The 18,118-nt window shown below is 32.3% G+C and overlaps 1 protein-coding gene across 4 annotated transcripts in view; it reads left to right on the top strand.

The window, feature by feature from the left end:
• Nucleotides 1-18,118, top strand: part of Shab (potassium voltage-gated channel shaker cognate b) — a 55,967-nt gene that overhangs the window by 7,902 nt on the left and 29,947 nt on the right. For all 4 annotated transcript variants that reach the window (XM_089226100.1, XM_089226101.1, XM_089226103.1 and 1 more), the window contains exons 2-3: nt 13,504-14,019; nt 17,081-17,365. In XM_089226100.1, coding sequence (XP_089082226.1) covers nt 13,552-14,019; nt 17,081-17,365 — 753 coding nt within the window. In that variant the 5' untranslated portion in view covers nt 13,504-13,551. The remainder of the gene's footprint in view (nt 1-13,503; nt 14,020-17,080; nt 17,366-18,118) is intronic.

The following is an 18,118-nucleotide window of genomic DNA, read 5'->3' as shown; positions in this document are numbered from 1 at the left end:
GAAAATTGCTCAGTGCTTGAATAGGATTTTCCAACTGACATTGTAGGTAGTATATATTGGTTATAAATACTAGCTAATTTAATTTATCTTCTGCCATAGAGCTTTTAATTTAGGATAAGGGTCAAAGGAATTTAGCTATCTTTATCAACATGGTAAAACGCATCATTGTCATGTTTCGTAGTTATCAATATAGATAGAAATCGGTGACATATTGGAAGATGGCATAAAAATTATATCACTTATCACTTAATCAGTTAACAATTATCATAAATAAATAAATAAATAAATAAAATTAGAGAAAAATAGAAAATTTCATAAGCATAAAATATATCTATTGAAATAATAAATAAATATAAATATTTAGCGAAAATATCAAGTCGAAGGTTATTAATTTTGAGTTACAACAAAAAAACAGTCAATTTTATGCAAAAACTAGTTTTACATAGTTTATTCAATATCAATGTAGAAATTCATAATTTTTTTTATTGAAAAGAACTAGGGAATTTTTGATTTTGACTACACTAACTCCTAAGAACAAAATATATATCTAGTTTTACAGAAATCACCCTCAATATTGAGGATTGAAGCATTTTTTTGGTATAAAATATTTTAGACACGAAAAACACACAGAGATAATTAGAATTCTAAAAAATGTATAAATATACTTAATTATAAGTTAATTGTTAATTTAATAATAAACTTTAGGCAATTTTTAGCCTGAGAGATAATGAACATTTTAAACAAAAATATATCCATGTAATTTTATAATCTAACCTACTCTCTACATAGAGCATTAAATTTAAGGAAAAAATACTTCTCATACCAACGCGGCAACGAATGTTAAAGGTAATTTAAATGTATAACAGTCGTATACGTTTTATGGATCCTATAGTCATCCTATTATAGCATTTAAAGTCGTAAAATTTTTCTTGTATGTACATGAACGCTTGTACTTTTAGTACGCTACTTTAGTACAAAACGCAAATATACGATAAATTATTAATTAACATCGAATTCCGTGTGCGTATACCGGCATACTGCAAAAGGGTGGTTTCTCCGACAAATTAATGCGTATATACGAATATACCATAATGCAGTGTTATCAAATACCAAGAACGACTTACGACTGTAGACATTGGGGGGGGGGGGTATCTCTAGAAACTTTATAGTCTCTATATTCTTGCTTCTGCAGTCAGTGGTAAAATAAGTACATGCGTGTATATGTATACTACATATATAATTGAAAAACCTTTCTCGAAAAAAGTCTGCGGTGGAAGAGCGTTATATAATGAATTATATTGACGTACGTGAATACGTTTCTTATAATATGCATATAGGACATTTGGAAAGAAAATCCATCGAAAAAGTGGAGGTGTTTGATCTTACAAGAGTAGAAAATATATAGAGAAAAAAATATTAAATATAAAAACGACCTCGTCGAGGCACTACTTATATACGGGTGAGTGTGTACGTATTGCATGTGTTTGTGTGCAGGTATACTTTGAAATTGTAAAAGCCACGATCACGTGTAAGAATATATTACATAACACGATGGTGACGAATGAGCTCGAATAATAATATTGTCGTTTCGTCCCTTGCGATTGGTATTGGTATATCATATCATTACTTTGTAGATATATATATATATATATATATATATACATATATTTATTATTAGCTTTTAGTCAGAGACTATGACAGCCCAATAATTATACAATTACACAATATGCAAAATGTACTAGACAGGCTTATAACAAACATTGGAGGAAATTCATATTAAATTAAAATAGTAAAAAGAGGAAAAAATGTACAAAATTAACATTAAAAACATTAATACGAAATCAACTTCCAATATTAAGTTAATTATGTTTTTAATAACCGTTTCAGACTTAATATTGAGTATAGATGGGAGATTAGGGGGAATATTAAGAGATTTTAGACAAACGTTTAAAATGTAATGATGGACAGTCAAATAGTAAATGAGAGACATCACAGAGGCTTTCAGTTATGTGTATAGTGTGGAGAGAGGGGAGTCATTTAAGCCAAGTTTGTATGCGTGATCAAGAAGAAGAGAATGACCCACCCGAAAACCTGTTGAAACGAACAATAGTAAACCTTGGTAAATCGAGGTTGTTAAACCAAATTTTTTGTTAGGGGTAATGGGAATAATAGTTTTATATTTAGCAACAAACTTGGCAGGCAAGTTATTCCAGTAGTTTGATCAGAAACTGGCAATGTTTCAACATAGTATTGGAATAAAATCGGTCCAAGGTAATTGAACAAGATGGGGTGAAATTGTATTGGAAATAGCTTTGGCGAGACTGTCAGCAATTTCGTTCCATGTATACCCGATATGGCTTGGAACCCACATAAATTGAACTAGGCGATTCAACTGTTTGATAACATTTATGTATGATTTAATTAGAAAGACTAGAAGGGATAATTTAGAATTAAAAAGATTAGATACAAGAAATTGTAGACAGGACATAGAATCGGGAGCGATTAAGTAATATTTAAGAGCTAAATTTGAGATAAATAAAAGAGCTTCGAGAATAGCATAATACTCATTGTATAGGAAAAGAATGAAGGGGGCAGATTGTTGGAAAAGAGACGTGTAGCTCAAATATGTAGAAAGAATATTCAACTGATAGGGGTGAAACTGATCCATCGGCGTAGATGATTGTGAAGTTGGGAAAATCAAGATTTAGATAATTTGAAAAATATTTACTAATCATAGAATGAAGCATTGATTTAATCTCAATATAAGACAAATCATAGAGGTCATCAATTTGAACGAAGGGGATAATAAAGAGAGAGTCATAAGGTCGCTCATAAATTTGAAGTTTATTTGATTTTTTAACATATAGGTGAAAGTTAGATAAAGAGTTGTCTGCGAACTGTAGATATTTTTGTAATAAAATTATATCATAATATGACACGGACGGACCTGTGTAAAATAAATAGCAGTTAGCACACACGCTGCAGTATACGCTCGTATATCAGTATGTGTATGAGATCGTCGGCGGCCAGGGTATACGTATTTTACCATTGTGACGGTATAATATAGTTGACTTTTTACGATGGCTTTTCGGCGAGGAAGCCAATTTGTCACCGGCAACTCTTGTACGCGGCTTACCCGGAACGGGACGATAAAAAAAAAAACGAAAAGAGATCCGAGAAATCGGCTACGTAGCGTTGTGGTCCGGCGGGCGGGCATAAAGTCGATCAAACGAGCCAGTTTGAATGGAAAGCACTTCCGCTTTCCGCCAACTGTTCGGCATATTGTACAAGCGTATATATATATATATATATATATATAATAATGGCAAATAGACGCACACACACACACACACACACACACACACACACACACACACACACACACACACACACACACACACACACACACACTCATGTATAGGGTCGAGCGCAAAAACCCGACCGGCCGGGCGCTCCGAATTAGGTGTATAAATAACACGTCGCCGGTGTTTACATAAAAACCGCCACCGTCCGTCACACCACCCCTATAAAAGCTCAAAGCCATCCCACAGAAACACGACTACGGTATACGTCACCCGTGTCACGCGCGCACCCCTACGCCCCGCTGCCGTGTAGCCGTCGCGTTACCACCGTTCCCGGGCGGCGGCGTGGCATGCCGAAAATCCCTCTGAATAACTTCCTTCACGTCTTCTGCAGTGTTCCCCGTCCCGCAGACCGTTTTTTCCATCGGCCTCGTGACCATGTATACAACTTAACTATATAAGTCTATAACCGCACACACTTTACATACACGAGTACCTACCTATATAATACATTTAAACACTCTTTATTGCACCTGCGCCTACGTGTACGGTATATGATGTGTACATTTAAGAATACGAGGGTCGGAAAATTCGAGGGAGGACATCGCAGGGTGAGAATGCGCGAGCAGACCTCAAAAAAAATCTGCTCGAAATAAAGCGACGCGTGTCAACTACGGCACCGAATTATCTATTATGAATCGTATTGTTCTTCTGCTTCTGGCCTACGATTAAGAGCATTCAAGTGGGTCCCGTTTATCTGGAAATCATACTCGCGTGAGATAATCATAGCATTATATGACAACTCTCGACTTCCTCGTCGTTAGGCTATTTCGATGCACCGTCGTCGGTAATTGTAAACGAGGAGTTAATCGATAAATTTTAAGTTGACTCATTAGACTATATGTACCTATAGTTTCGATAAAGTTTATAAAGTATTATTATAAAATTGTATCGTGTTTTATTATTTTTTATGAAATTTATCAAACATGACGACGGGTGGTCGTCACTAGTGTACTTTTATCAATATTTACATGGTTGGACAGACGTGACCTCTGAAATGCACACGGACTTGAATGTATTTAACACGTTGCAGCGACTGAACTTGTGCTAGATCCTAATTGTAGCGAGAAGGATGTATTGATTTTACAATAATGTTTCTACTTTTGTTTATGGTCATCTGTTTACATGTTTTATATTAGAAGAAATGCTTACATCTTAAACTCAAAGGAATCCTAACTTAACCTTTGAAAGGATGCTTTGCGATGGTGAAAATTCGATCTAGTTGCTTTTTGCTAGTAAAATGACGTAATTTTTTTAAATAATTGAAGAAAAAAAATAATATGAAATTGTTATTTTTTACGTGCTACTTATAGGCAGTTGAAAATATTTAATAATTGACTTTTTTACGATTCTTGTATGATTACATTTTCGTGAGTGAGTGAAAAAACATGAAAATTGAACACATACAAACTGAATACAAGGTTTCACGTAGTTTTTTCAACTGCAAATAAAAAATACCAAAAATACATTTTGATATATTTTCAAACGAAAAATAATTATTTTGGTTATTTTGTTGTAACATGTAATCAAAAAGTATTTTTCGTAAAAATTTAATTATGCTATATTATAATCATTATATTTTTCAAAATACTTTGATCGATTATTTTAAACTATTGATATCAATAATCTGTATATTCATACAACTCAACAATAATATATCGGAATTAGTTAATAACAGCAAGTTATATTTTATACGATAACATAATCATTACCATATTATAATATAATATTGCATATTATGTGATTTGTTTTTGGAAAAATTAGTTCGACCTACCATATGACTAGTAGAAAAATAAATTACTAATATTTAATAAAATATTCTTATAAATATATAATAGGTCTCCACTTAGAGATGTATTTTATCGTACCTATACGATCAATCGACCTATCATTGAATTACAATTTTATGTCACTTCTATATGATAAAGTACACTCGAACCTTTCTAAACACCAAATTTACTTCCTCGATTTTTTTCTATATGACGGTACATTTCTTCAATGGTGCATGTCCAAATTCGATATCTAAGTTTATCAAGTTTATCCTTTAGTATGATACTTATTATTTATACGAATTTGTGAGCAGTGTATACTGTTTATTGAAAGATTTATTGATTTCTACTAACACTATGAAGTACTGTCTTCTGAAAATAAATAATTAAGAACGTGCATTAAAAATGTACCCAATACCTATAAAATATTTGTTGTGCCTAAAGAAAATATCAAACAATAAATCAAATTAAAACACAATATTGGATCTGTTTTAAAATAAGTTTAAAATGACTGAAAAGCCTAAATTACATGATGATTATAGTTTATACCGAAGAAACATAATATTAAAAAGCTGTTTTATAAAAAAAAGTGCTAGTAATACTTATTGCCACAATGACAAATAATTAATTATATACGTATACGCTTGTCATACTTTAATAAAAGTGAATAATTTTTAATCATCGTATTCAGCTTTGTCAATTTAAATTCAGCCAGTGTACCTAGTAACATATACCTTTTCTCACTTTAACCTTTAACATTTCACCTAATACTCAATTGTATACTCAACCGGTAACATTTACGCGCTGAGAACGTGTATACGCAATGTAAACAAATATTACACTTATGAACGTTAATTTTTCCGCCCCTATTGGTTTACCAATACAAGCAAGATACTAGGGTGAGAAACTTAAGTGTCTTCGCCGATAAATCTTAATCCTGAAAACAAGAAAACGCCACCAGACCCCACCCTGTATAACATTATATGTGTAATGTGTGCGTGATAGTGTGAGAGTGTGTGTGTGAGTGAAAGAGAGTGAGAGAGAGACAGTAGTTCTATAATACAGCTTAAAAGTTTCACTATTCCTAATACTGTTACGGAATTAATAATTCACTAGGTTCGCGCTTCTCTTAATTATCGACCAAATCTTACGAAAGTTTCCTTTGTTTTAAAAATATACTATATTTTTTTTTTTTTTTGAAATTTAATTCATCCTTGCAAAACTTGACTATTTCGTAAAAATTTTAATTTATGGATAAGTATGTTTTTTTTATATATTTTGCAAATGTAATATACACAATAAAAGTACATAATTGTTTATTCATCAATATAAAATGTATTTTAAAATAGTTTGTAGAATAAATTTTAATAGATCAATTCAATATTCTTTTTAATACAATCTTAAAATTAATTAAAAATAATCAAAGTTTTAAATGTTAATAACAAATATATGGATTCATTATTAGCCATATTTAGCCCATAACTCTAATTATCTAGTACAGAAATCTTGATTGGAAAATATTTATCTCAATAACTTTTATTTTATTGATGAATTGTAAAATTCTAATGTAAATTGGAATGATACGTAATATAGAATTTTTATTTAAATATAAGTAAGGTACATTATCTATAATGCGAACCTTAAATTTTATATATTTTATTTTTATTTGGTTCTTGTTAATCAAAATTATCGTGTTTGGTAAAAAGTACATATTCATAAACTCTTGTAGAGTATTTTTTAATTTATAATTTAAATTGTATTAACAAATATTGATGATATTAGTAAAATGATAATAATTTTAGTTAATTGTTCTATTACTTTAAAAAATTGCATAGATGATAAAAAATAATAATCTAACTAAATAAATATGAAATAAGTAGGTATCTATTATTATAACTATTTATTTACTATATCAATAACTTATATTAGTTGATTGATTTAAATATTATTAAAAACTAGTCTCACCTTTGTTATTTATTTTTTCTTAAGTTTCAACATCTCGAGTTATTAGACTACATTTGTAACAAAAAATAAAAGGTTGAGAGAAATAGAATGAAATATTTACAGATATTTAGTCTTGTTATTCCTTAGCTTAAAAATGTATGATTACATTTTGAACACAGCATATGTTTCATTTACAAAAGTGGTTGATGATCGCTTATAGTTATTTCACATGCGTTTTAAAACTAATTAAGTTTTATATTTTTAATTGAAACATGGTATTTTAATTTCTGAACAGTTGTAAAGTTTTATTTTGAAATTATGTTATTAAAATAATTACCTACCTAATTATTTAGTTGAGATAGTAAATTACATAAAGTTTCTTACATTATACAACATAGCCATATCTCACTCTCGAAAAAGTTGTTAACATTGGCATACAACACAAATGTTAGATTATGAAATCTACTGAATTATTTTTTTTTTGAAATTGTGTCCTGTTTAGGTTGTTAAAACTTACACAACAGATGAAATATTTTTCATAACTAAATTAATCATTAACCAATCAATATTCCTACATAATAATTTAATTCAATAATATTTGAACGTATCTAATGATACTCTCCACGGGGACCTCTTCATTCCGACAGTCAAACACTATGCCTAAACTCTATACAAACACTTCCAAAATCACCAAACCATCTCATCCAAAATCTATCCTCTCGTACAACCCCAGGTGACCCTGGCCTATGTCTAAAGCGTAGCTGGTACCGTGACTTACTAATCAACTAGTCGGCTAACCACTACTATCCACGTCATGAAATAGTATCATTGAATAGTTTCTTCAATCAAGCCAACTGAGCCATCATATGTATCCCTTATTGTGCTTATTGTAAATTGTAATAATATTTTATAAAGATAGTATAAATTAAAATAAATATGACCGAAAAAATAATATTATTTGATTACATTATAAATCAATATAATTAATTGTGTTAATTAATCAATAAGTAACTTACATAATATAATATGACATGTTAATGATTATCTTTAACATTTAAATAAAGAATATAGATTTCATTTCTGAACAAAAAAAAAAATACATTACCAATATAAGTTACCATGTTACCATATTATGTACTTAATATATTATATTTATTAATTACTATTTATGTTATTTGAATTCATTTTACTTATCTGTTTACTATTCTAGTTTTGTTGCACGTTATTAGCGATTAATTTTATAAATATATGTGTTGCCTGGCATGAAAAAAAAACACAACTCAACACAAAAATAAATAGCTGTGTAAAATTGTATCTCTCTCTACAGATTAGATATTACGTATATCATGTTATAATGATGTAAAAAAAATTGTGAATCTTGAATTGTAAAATATGATTATTTCTAATTTTGTTTCAACATTAAATTACAAATAATTCGATTATTTTATAATTGAAAATTATATAATATTAATAAAATTGTAATTACTTAATATGCCTAATTTAATCGGTAAATGGTAATTTAAATATATTTGAGAGTAAGGTAATGTGTAAACAATACAAGTAAACCTACTCAGCTATAACTAACAATATGTGTATTCTCGTATATATAAGACTAAATCACGCTTACTATGTACGTTATCCTAATCCACCCTAGTGTATTTACTTTAAAACTTACTTAACTATTTGAATACATATGAAAATTAATAATTAAACTTTTAGGATATTTACATAAATTATCTATATACATGGCCTATTTTAGGTGTATGGATTAGTGTTGTGTGACAAACAATTTAATCAATTTAATCATTTTCAGAAAATACTCGATACGTATAATAATCGATAAATATGACTTTTTTACGATAATAATTTTCAAAATATCAATTGCAAAAGTATATTCGACAGCAACACCCCCACTTCACGATAAATTATTATAATCAATTTAACCTATACCTTTAATACTACTGGGATACATTTAATCATTTTTAAACCTAACCTAACTTTTTAAGTGTACAAATTATCAGATTAGTTTAAATTTGGTTAAATTATAAAGTACACTAGAAAATAATAATTTTTAGTCAAATCGTTAATATTTCAAAAGTATAGTTGTATGTACGATTAGGTCTTTCCATAGGAGTATAAATTAGAACTTTGGTTCTAAGAACATTAATTTTGAAAATTATAATCTAAAGCTTTACAAAAATTAATAAAATCATAAGGCAAAATAATACAAATCTAAATCATTCTTTCCATTTTGATATTTTGTTTCACTAACTGTAAAAACAATCGTTGACTTTAATTTGTATTTATTATTTGTTTTCTTGTATTAATCATGTAAAACTTTGTTACTGTTTCGTATTCAAATCTATAATAAAAAAAAAAATATTTACAAAATGTTATATCGGTATCCAACATACACACACACATGTTTGTATATTATAGCATTTTAGTTGAATCAGATGTCTGAGATAAGTATCCAATATTATCGAGCATAGCTTGTCGCAAACGCTCCGACTAGCACGCGCCGCCATTTCATCACAATATTATGGTACAACGCGATTCGACGAGTCTCCCTTTAATTTTTGATATGATAATAATATAGTACTATTTAATTTATGAAACGATAATATTATATAAACCGATCTTCATGATGCGAAATCACTGCGGTCATTGTGGCGACCGCACTCCGAAGCGGTTATAGTGATGGTTGGTGGTTGGTGTACCCCGAAACTCCTTATAAATAATAAACGTCTTTTGCTGCCTTCAGCAGTTATAATACACGAAACTGTACTACAAACTTTGCGCCGAGTTTAAGAGCAATGGTTAGAACAAACAATTCGATAACTCGATTTCGCAAAAATCAATATCAATTTAATGGAAGCCATTCATTATTATGTATATATTATACGTGGTATATACGTCTTGTATTGACGTTAATCTCGCGCATGCATCTTCAATATTCTCGTCGAGTAGTTACCCACTTCGAGTTTGTTTACCAGTAAACTACTATCGAGGATTCTGCGGAGATTGCCAGTGATTGTGATAAAACATTATTATATAATATCGCCATATACATACACGCGCGATCAACCCCTATTTTATGCTCCTCTATTCCCGCGTACACATTATTCGACGATTATATCATTGTTGTTGTATTACACGGCCCACCGCTCTGCAGTATATTTATACATTCGTAAAACGTTGAACCACGTAACGCGTGTCGCCACCCATATAACGGTATATGTGGTATACGAGATGGTATATTAGTAATAATACGTACACAATTATTATACTTTATCGCATACCTATAAATACTGCTGCGGTGCAATCCCCGTACCTGTGTGGTGTTGCATTGCGCCAAAGTTGCGCAAAAGTTTTCCGATATTTCTAACGACAAAAAAATAATTTTTTATCGAGCGATTGGTACCATACCTTCCTATCTCTTGTATTTTAATCACGACACGCGTACATAACATTGCCCGTGTAAATATATACGTTATTCTCGCGTGCACTTGTTATTATTATTAATATTAAACAACGTGTTTCGGCTATTTTTGTTTTTTTTTTTTTTTAGAAATTTCTTACTGGGAGAGCACAAACAAAAAGTTCAAAATTCAAATTAGCGTATATGGGGCGTTAAAGATATAAAATATCTCATATTTTTCATCTCAATCAATATTTTCATCATTCATATTAATCATAACCAAACAATCAAAATACATGTGTGATAAAAACATTAAATTTTATCGGAAAAATGTATAGTAATTAGTAAAACATAAATAAAAGCAATTTATTGTTGTAGCTATAATTACTGAAGGCGTCTAGGGTGTTTATAAGCATCAACTACTTCTTCAAGTTCTATGTTTATTTCTGGATGTGTATTAAGCAGTGCTAATCCATTCAGTCGATTTTCTACCACTGTAGATCATAAGTAAGTTTTGATCCTCTAAAGAGAAGAAAATGACCTTTCAGATGGGCATGTTGTCACAGGAATTGTTGCGAATAGCATTAAAAGTATTTTAATGTTTGGATAAAAATCCATGAGTGGTAAAAATATTGTTTCTATTGCAGTGGATGGAACTCATCTACTGGGTTTTCTTTCCACATCACATTCCAGATTTTACAATTCTCCTCGATTACAACAAAAATATTATACACACGATTTAACCTGGAGAAAAGTATAAGAGAGCGTAAAGAGGCTAATACTCTCAATAATAATAAAAAAACATTTTTAATTAATTGTTGAACTGTAATAGCTTTCGCTGAAGGTTTTAAAATAAAACTAAAAAAAAAACATATAAAATACGGTGAATCGGGGGGGGGGGGCAAGAGCGCCATTGGCCCCACCCCTAAATACACCCCTAATTAATAATATTATGGTAGGTGCATACACTAGTATATTTCTATTGTCGTGCAGTACCTTCGGTCTGCAGAATACGTCAATTATTTTCAGTTTTACTCAAACCCGTAATAATTTGTGTATACTGATAAATTTTAATTTTAATTAGTTGTTATATATACATATTATATTATATATGTGAATGTATTTTCTTACTATTATTATTATTATACACGTCAAACGCAAGATGATTATGACAAGGTGTGATTAAATAAAAATCATCAACTTGTAGCTATTACCCCGCCACTGCTTCAAACGTTTTGATTTAACAAAAGGACTGAGATTCTTCATAGAATTTTACGGGTTTCGGTTCATCGAAATAATAAGCTTTAATTTCAATTTCAGTAACTAGGTATTCTAAAATATCAAATCAATGTTTCACTATTAAAGCATACTTGTTTCAGTTATAATTAAGATTTATAACGCAAAACACATAATATTAGTATAATATTGAAATTTTAATTAATACTCGTACACGTCGTTATATTCTATATCTGAAATCAAAAATATAACACATAATGACACAAGACAAAACTGGTATATTAAACTCAAAACGTAATTTTGAGGATACATAATGGCTAAATTATGTATTATAAAGTACGAACTGTCGAGGTTTATTGTAAATCAAAAGCCGATCGAAAATCACTTTAATGAATATTGTTAAAAATCGTAAATTATGTAAATTAAAAAAAAAAAGTTTAGGGGCACAAATATAAATGTTGTGATTAGTTTTTATGAATTTTTTTAACAAGTATGTGGTTTTTATGGTTGAAAAATATTTTTACTCGTTTATTGGCAAATAAATTATAAATATATGACCTCTTTAAACCACTTTTATCCAAACTCAAAACGCCACTCATTACTTCTATCTGATTACGATTTGTAACTCTAAAAAATATATATCACGTTTGGACATTTTATCAAAAAACGTGAAATGTTTGGGTATAAAACATAATACGTTTGAATACTATTTATTAAAAAATCATTTTTTATTTCAATTGTACAAATAATTTTGACGAGTCAATTGAATTTTAGACAAATACCGTAAATTACAATCGAATAATCATTTTAAATAGAAACAATACAGACATATAGAACAATGGCAAAAATTGTTTTTATTTGTTCGTCATTAAATGTATTATTTGTACATCATACCATAAAAGCGTATATATGCTTTAAGTTATTGTTAACTATTATATAACTCAGTTAGCACTTTCGCATACAAAAGAGTAAAGGTGTTTATATGGATTATATAAGAACTGATTTTATTTCAATGCCCAAACGTGATGGAATTTAAAGTATATCGATCGAGCGCCCCCCCCCCTCAACCAATAATCATTGTTTGGATTTAGAATACGAAACAGGTAAAAATGCCTAAACGTGGTGTGCTGAAAAAAATCTTAAATAGTTTAACCTACTTATTTTATTACACCTAGGTAGATTCCAGTAATAGGTTTGTTCGAACCGTTTTCGAACTGTATCCGCCCTCCTTCACCTGGATAATTCACGTTTTGCGTTTATATTTTTAGACAGAGATTTCACAGACGATTCCGCAAAAAATGGACAAGTAATTTCATTAAAAAATATATATATTTAAAACATCGAAATGATTATATATCATAATAATAAAATAAAATAAAATCAAGCACTCGTCATTAAATTTTTTTCACGTGTTAGGTATATTTATTTATATCAAAGGGAGAAATTGTCATCAACAAACATAAATTATTTACATTATGTATTATCAATAGTAACTGTTTTCATTTTTATACAATAAATCGTAATATTTTATTTTATTTTTGCCGTACTGGCAACGTAAGTAAAATAAAAAAAACTTTTGTTCGATGAAAATTTACAGAATCGTTTAAAGAGATTGTGCACATGACCGTCGCTCCTAAACCACTGCTCATTTAATTTCCTCTCCTCCATAATAATAATTACGATTCTATATAGCAGGGATATTCAGTCTGGTCCCGCCATTTGCATACATTGTTGTGATCCGTTGTTTTTTTTTTTGTGTGTGTATCCGCAGACGAATGGGCGGAAAAAGATTGATGGTTGACGGTCCGGTGTCCGGTTGATGGCCGCGGAACGCGATGCGGGCACCGGATTCGAAAACAACGGCTGCGGCGGCCCGCGGCTGCCACCAATCGGCGCGGCGGTGCGGTGGACGGCCGCAGCCGCCGCGGCCGCCGCACAGCCGGACAGTCAGAAGGAGATCAGGTTCCCGGTCACAAAGCAGCCACCACCGTCCGCGCCGGCGCAGGCGCAGGAGCTGTACCGGCGGTTGCACAGCCGTTCGCTGTCGTCGCTGCCGCCCGAACCGTTCATGATAATGCGGTCGAAGGCCCTCAACCGAAGAGTATGCATCAACGTGGGCGGTGTCAAACACGAGATACTGTGGAGGACCCTGGAGCGGTTGCCACACACCCGGTTGGGCCGGTTGAGGGACTGCAACACGCACGAGGCGATCTCCGAGCTGTGCGACGACTATTCGTTGGCCGACAACGAGTACTTCTTCGACAGGCACCCGAAATCCTTCAGCTCGGTAAACATAAGTCAATCATATTATAATCATATTACATTTTATATATTTAGGTTCGTTGAGAAATTATAAAAATATAATCAACACATATAATGGTACCTAACCTAACGTTTTATTGAATTTGGTCAGTTTACTTCGCATATTACGAAGGATTTCCCACTCACTGCTTGCGATTATATTATTATAGGTAGATAGTGCGCTAAAAAAAATTCCATAAAAACGTACACCTTCCTATGCGGCCATACAAAGTAATTCCCATTTAAAATATAACGATTTGATCAATCTATTCACACACGACATAAGATATTTTAGGTTTGTTAAATCTTATGAGCGTTTAAGTGAAAATCGTCTCAATTAGACCAATTATTGCCATAATTGTAAATACGAATCAATTCGGTGGCTTATTGTTAGGCCTCGATAGCTGCGAAAAAACATTTCAACTTTCAAGTAAACTCGCCGCTACGTGCTAACGTGGCGGCCAGGGTCGACAGTCCAGATCTTGTATCTAATGATTTTCACTTTTTCACCAAGCTCGAAGAATAATATTTTTCTGCCGATGAAGATGCGAGAGAGAAAAAGTGGTTCAAAGAGGTGGAGATTTTAAATTATTTGGCACTGAGACATAAAAGCTGGTGCCACGAGTACAAAAGTTCACTGGTCTTAATGGTTAATATGTATAAAAATAAAAATATAACTTTTTATAACAATCTCTATATATGTTATATGTGAATAATGAATATAATATGCACTTTTTGATTTTTAGAAAATTGTGTGACTTTACTTTTTGTACGATTCTTATTAAATTAACTTAATAATAGTTTTAGTTTGGAGTCGTATTCTCGTATTGCAATATATAGAACGGCAAATGTAATTTTTAAAACAATTCCCGAAAGACCGTGAACACATAGCGGTTTGGCGTGTAGATTACGTGAGACCAAAACCGATTTGTTCTCGGAGACCAGACCCTCCCACACACATATGGGCACATAACTATGAGACAAATTGACAAACAGCACTGTGTCAACGATTCAGTGAGACAGATACCACAAACGCTAATAATAGGTAGTTGTATACTCTTATTTTGTAAACTCGTTCAAAAGTATGTTATGATCTAATATTTCAGTCGGTGTTCTTTTTTTTTTTTAGAAGTGCGTGACTGAATTTTTGGAAAACATTTTTGAAACTAAGATTTAGTACGGATTTTCTTCCCGAAACGTCCAACATACATGGGTACACTATATGTCCTATTTTGAACTGTCCCGTGTATGAATAATATAAATCATATAAATAATGTAATTCAACAATTTCTGGTCGTCCAATCATCAATGCGGGTTAGTTTAGGCAATGCGACTTTTACGAGGTTCGAACGAAAAAGATCAATAAAATAAAATAAAATAAAATTATACTTTACTCCCGCACGTTTGACTCGAATCGTTTCACCACACCGTGTATTATTGTTGCATTGAACGGTCCCCGAGCTAGAATGCGACGATCGCACTCGTACGTATTCGTTATCGTTATTCACACAAACCTCCCATAAACGCTAAAAGATTTTTATAAATCGAATGCACACCGTCCTTTTTTCCGTTCAAAGCAAATGTTTATCAAATCATTCACAACGTATCTTCCCCCACTCCAATTAGATATAACATTATATAAATGCATGTAGAACATTAATATAATAACTCTATCCCTGAGAAAACTCGCCACGTTTGCTTCCCGACGAACCATTATACTATTATTTTTGTTTTTCAAAACCCCGCTACAGTATACTTCCGTTATTGATTTTCTCCGATTCCTAACTAGTCTGCGATTTATTCGTGTATTGATACTAACGTCACAATGAAAACATATAATATTTTATATTATAATATATACTATTAACGCCACCCCCCGTGGTCCTATAATAATAATCGGTTAAAGTATCGCACCAACATCAGTTTGTGTTGTTAGGGATATATATATTTTTTCATAATTCAATTTTAAAAAACATACGACACAATTTTTGATTGTCAAAAGAGCAGTTTTTGTTAATGAAATTCACTGCTATTAGAATTACCAAATTAAAGTATAATAAAACTAATAACTTATTAAAACTAATACAATAGTATTATATACAATCAAAATCATTATCAAACGCCAAAATGGAACAGATTTTTTTATTCAAACTCAAATTTAGCGCTGATTTTTTTTAGAGAACCCGTTAAAATCAATTTCAATTGAATATGATTAAAAAGTTGAATCATCGCCAATAATGAAAATCAATTTCCGAATATCTTATTTCGTGCTTCATATTCGACGGATAATAAGGTCTAACGCCTTACAGACTCTAGCCAAGGACAGAAACGTAAATGAATATTGTACGACAAGATACGAGTGTAATTGACGGAGTCGAGGAATTTCGATACCAATCAAGTAGTGTATTAATCAGGAGGAAATGATTTATTTGATAAAATTCTTTTGAAAAATCAGTATAGACTGAATTTGATTTTCACAAAAAGTATTCCAGATGTAGGAAGTTATAACGGAGATGGTATGTAAAAATACAGTAACTTGGGCAGAATCCTTGTTGCTCAACGACTTGAGTTATATAGTCGAGTCTCGGGACTCAATGATAGACACATTAAAGAACCAATTCAGTGTGCAAAAGATAAAGCCATCAAATATGAGTGACTTATTAACTATAATATAATATAAAGAGGCCAAGCAATAGATTCCTAGAGTGAAATTCTGATGAAATTTGGACCAAAGGATTGATCGTTTCGGAAGGGCATAAAAAACATGACTGACGTCATACATTGAGATGTGACACAACACATTATAGAAAATGATAAGAGTAGGATAATAAATGGTATAGGGGTTTGTGGAAGCTATAAACGGCCGAAGGAAAACTATTTGGGCCATTAGAACTGATAAACCCTGGACAGGCCTATTTTATAATGCGCACCGCGTTACTGTGGTATCACAGTCAGGTATCGGTGGTCACCGCAGGACAGGTGTCCGCTGTTGTTTGTTCAAATATGATAAAATTATTATGCAAAGCGCGTGTCCGGTATGCCCACAGGTGTTGAACTTCTACAGGACGGGCAAGCTGCACCTGGTCGACGAGATGTGTGTGCTGGCGTTCAGCGACGATCTGGAGTACTGGGGCGTCGACGAGCTGTACTTGGAGTCGTGTTGCCAGCACAAGTACCACCAGCGCAAGGAGCACGTGCACGAGGAGATGCGCAAGGAGGCCGAATCGCTGCGGCAGCGGGACGAGGAGGAGTTCGGCGAGGGCAAGTGCGCGCACTACCAGAAGATGCTATGGGACCTGCTCGAGAAGCCCACCACCAGCATCGCGGCAAGGGTAAGTCGTGGTCGCCCACACGCCGACTGCACGCACGACGGGTAAGTCCCCGCAGCCGCCGTCGCAGCGGGGCCGCATGCCGCGGCACACAGCGAGTGCGCAGATGACAGCAGCCGCCGTCATCATCATCACGCATTTATTATTATTTTTTATTTATGATATTTTCTCTGGCCGTGAACCTATTTCGAGGCACATCTCGTCGCAGGTGTTCCGTGATTTATGTTGTGCTCATAATATGCGTACGTACGATGGGTTAGTTGAAGTACACGATACTCGTCCAATATGGGCTGTCACCTAATATTGTGTCTACTAACAATGTTCGGTACATGAAATCATTTCCACAATCTAAACACGGTTAAAAAAATTAACTCCATTGACTGGTAATGCATGTTTCATAATCTTTATGCGATGAACATCTAATTTGATTTCAAGCGTCTTGTACACCAAACTAACCTATGTGTTATCATTTCTAATATTTTTCGACGATCCCAGTTTTTACACGTTTTAAGTCTGGAAGATTGGGTATCTCAGAATATGAAAATGTGGAATTTTACACAAGTCACGCCCATACAACGTTTTTGGTCGTTTTCCATTTCGTGTTCCTCCCAGTCCGGACGTGTCTTTTTTAGTATAAAAAAGTTCAACTGATTTGAAAAGTTCGATTGTGATAAATACAAAAAAGTGTGGATGACAACATTATATGAATATATTCAGATGACATTATTTGGGTATAGGTAATCTATATGATGTAGA

The sequence above is a fragment of the Diuraphis noxia genome, unplaced genomic scaffold (assembly GCF_037042655.1).
Source record: "Diuraphis noxia isolate RWA-SAM2 unplaced genomic scaffold, SU_Dnox_SAM2 contig0004, whole genome shotgun sequence".
In the NCBI taxonomy this organism is placed as follows: Eukaryota; Metazoa; Arthropoda; class Insecta; order Hemiptera; family Aphididae; genus Diuraphis; species Diuraphis noxia.
Note: the sequence above shows the minus strand (reverse complement) of the source record. Positions and strands in the feature narration are given on the sequence as shown.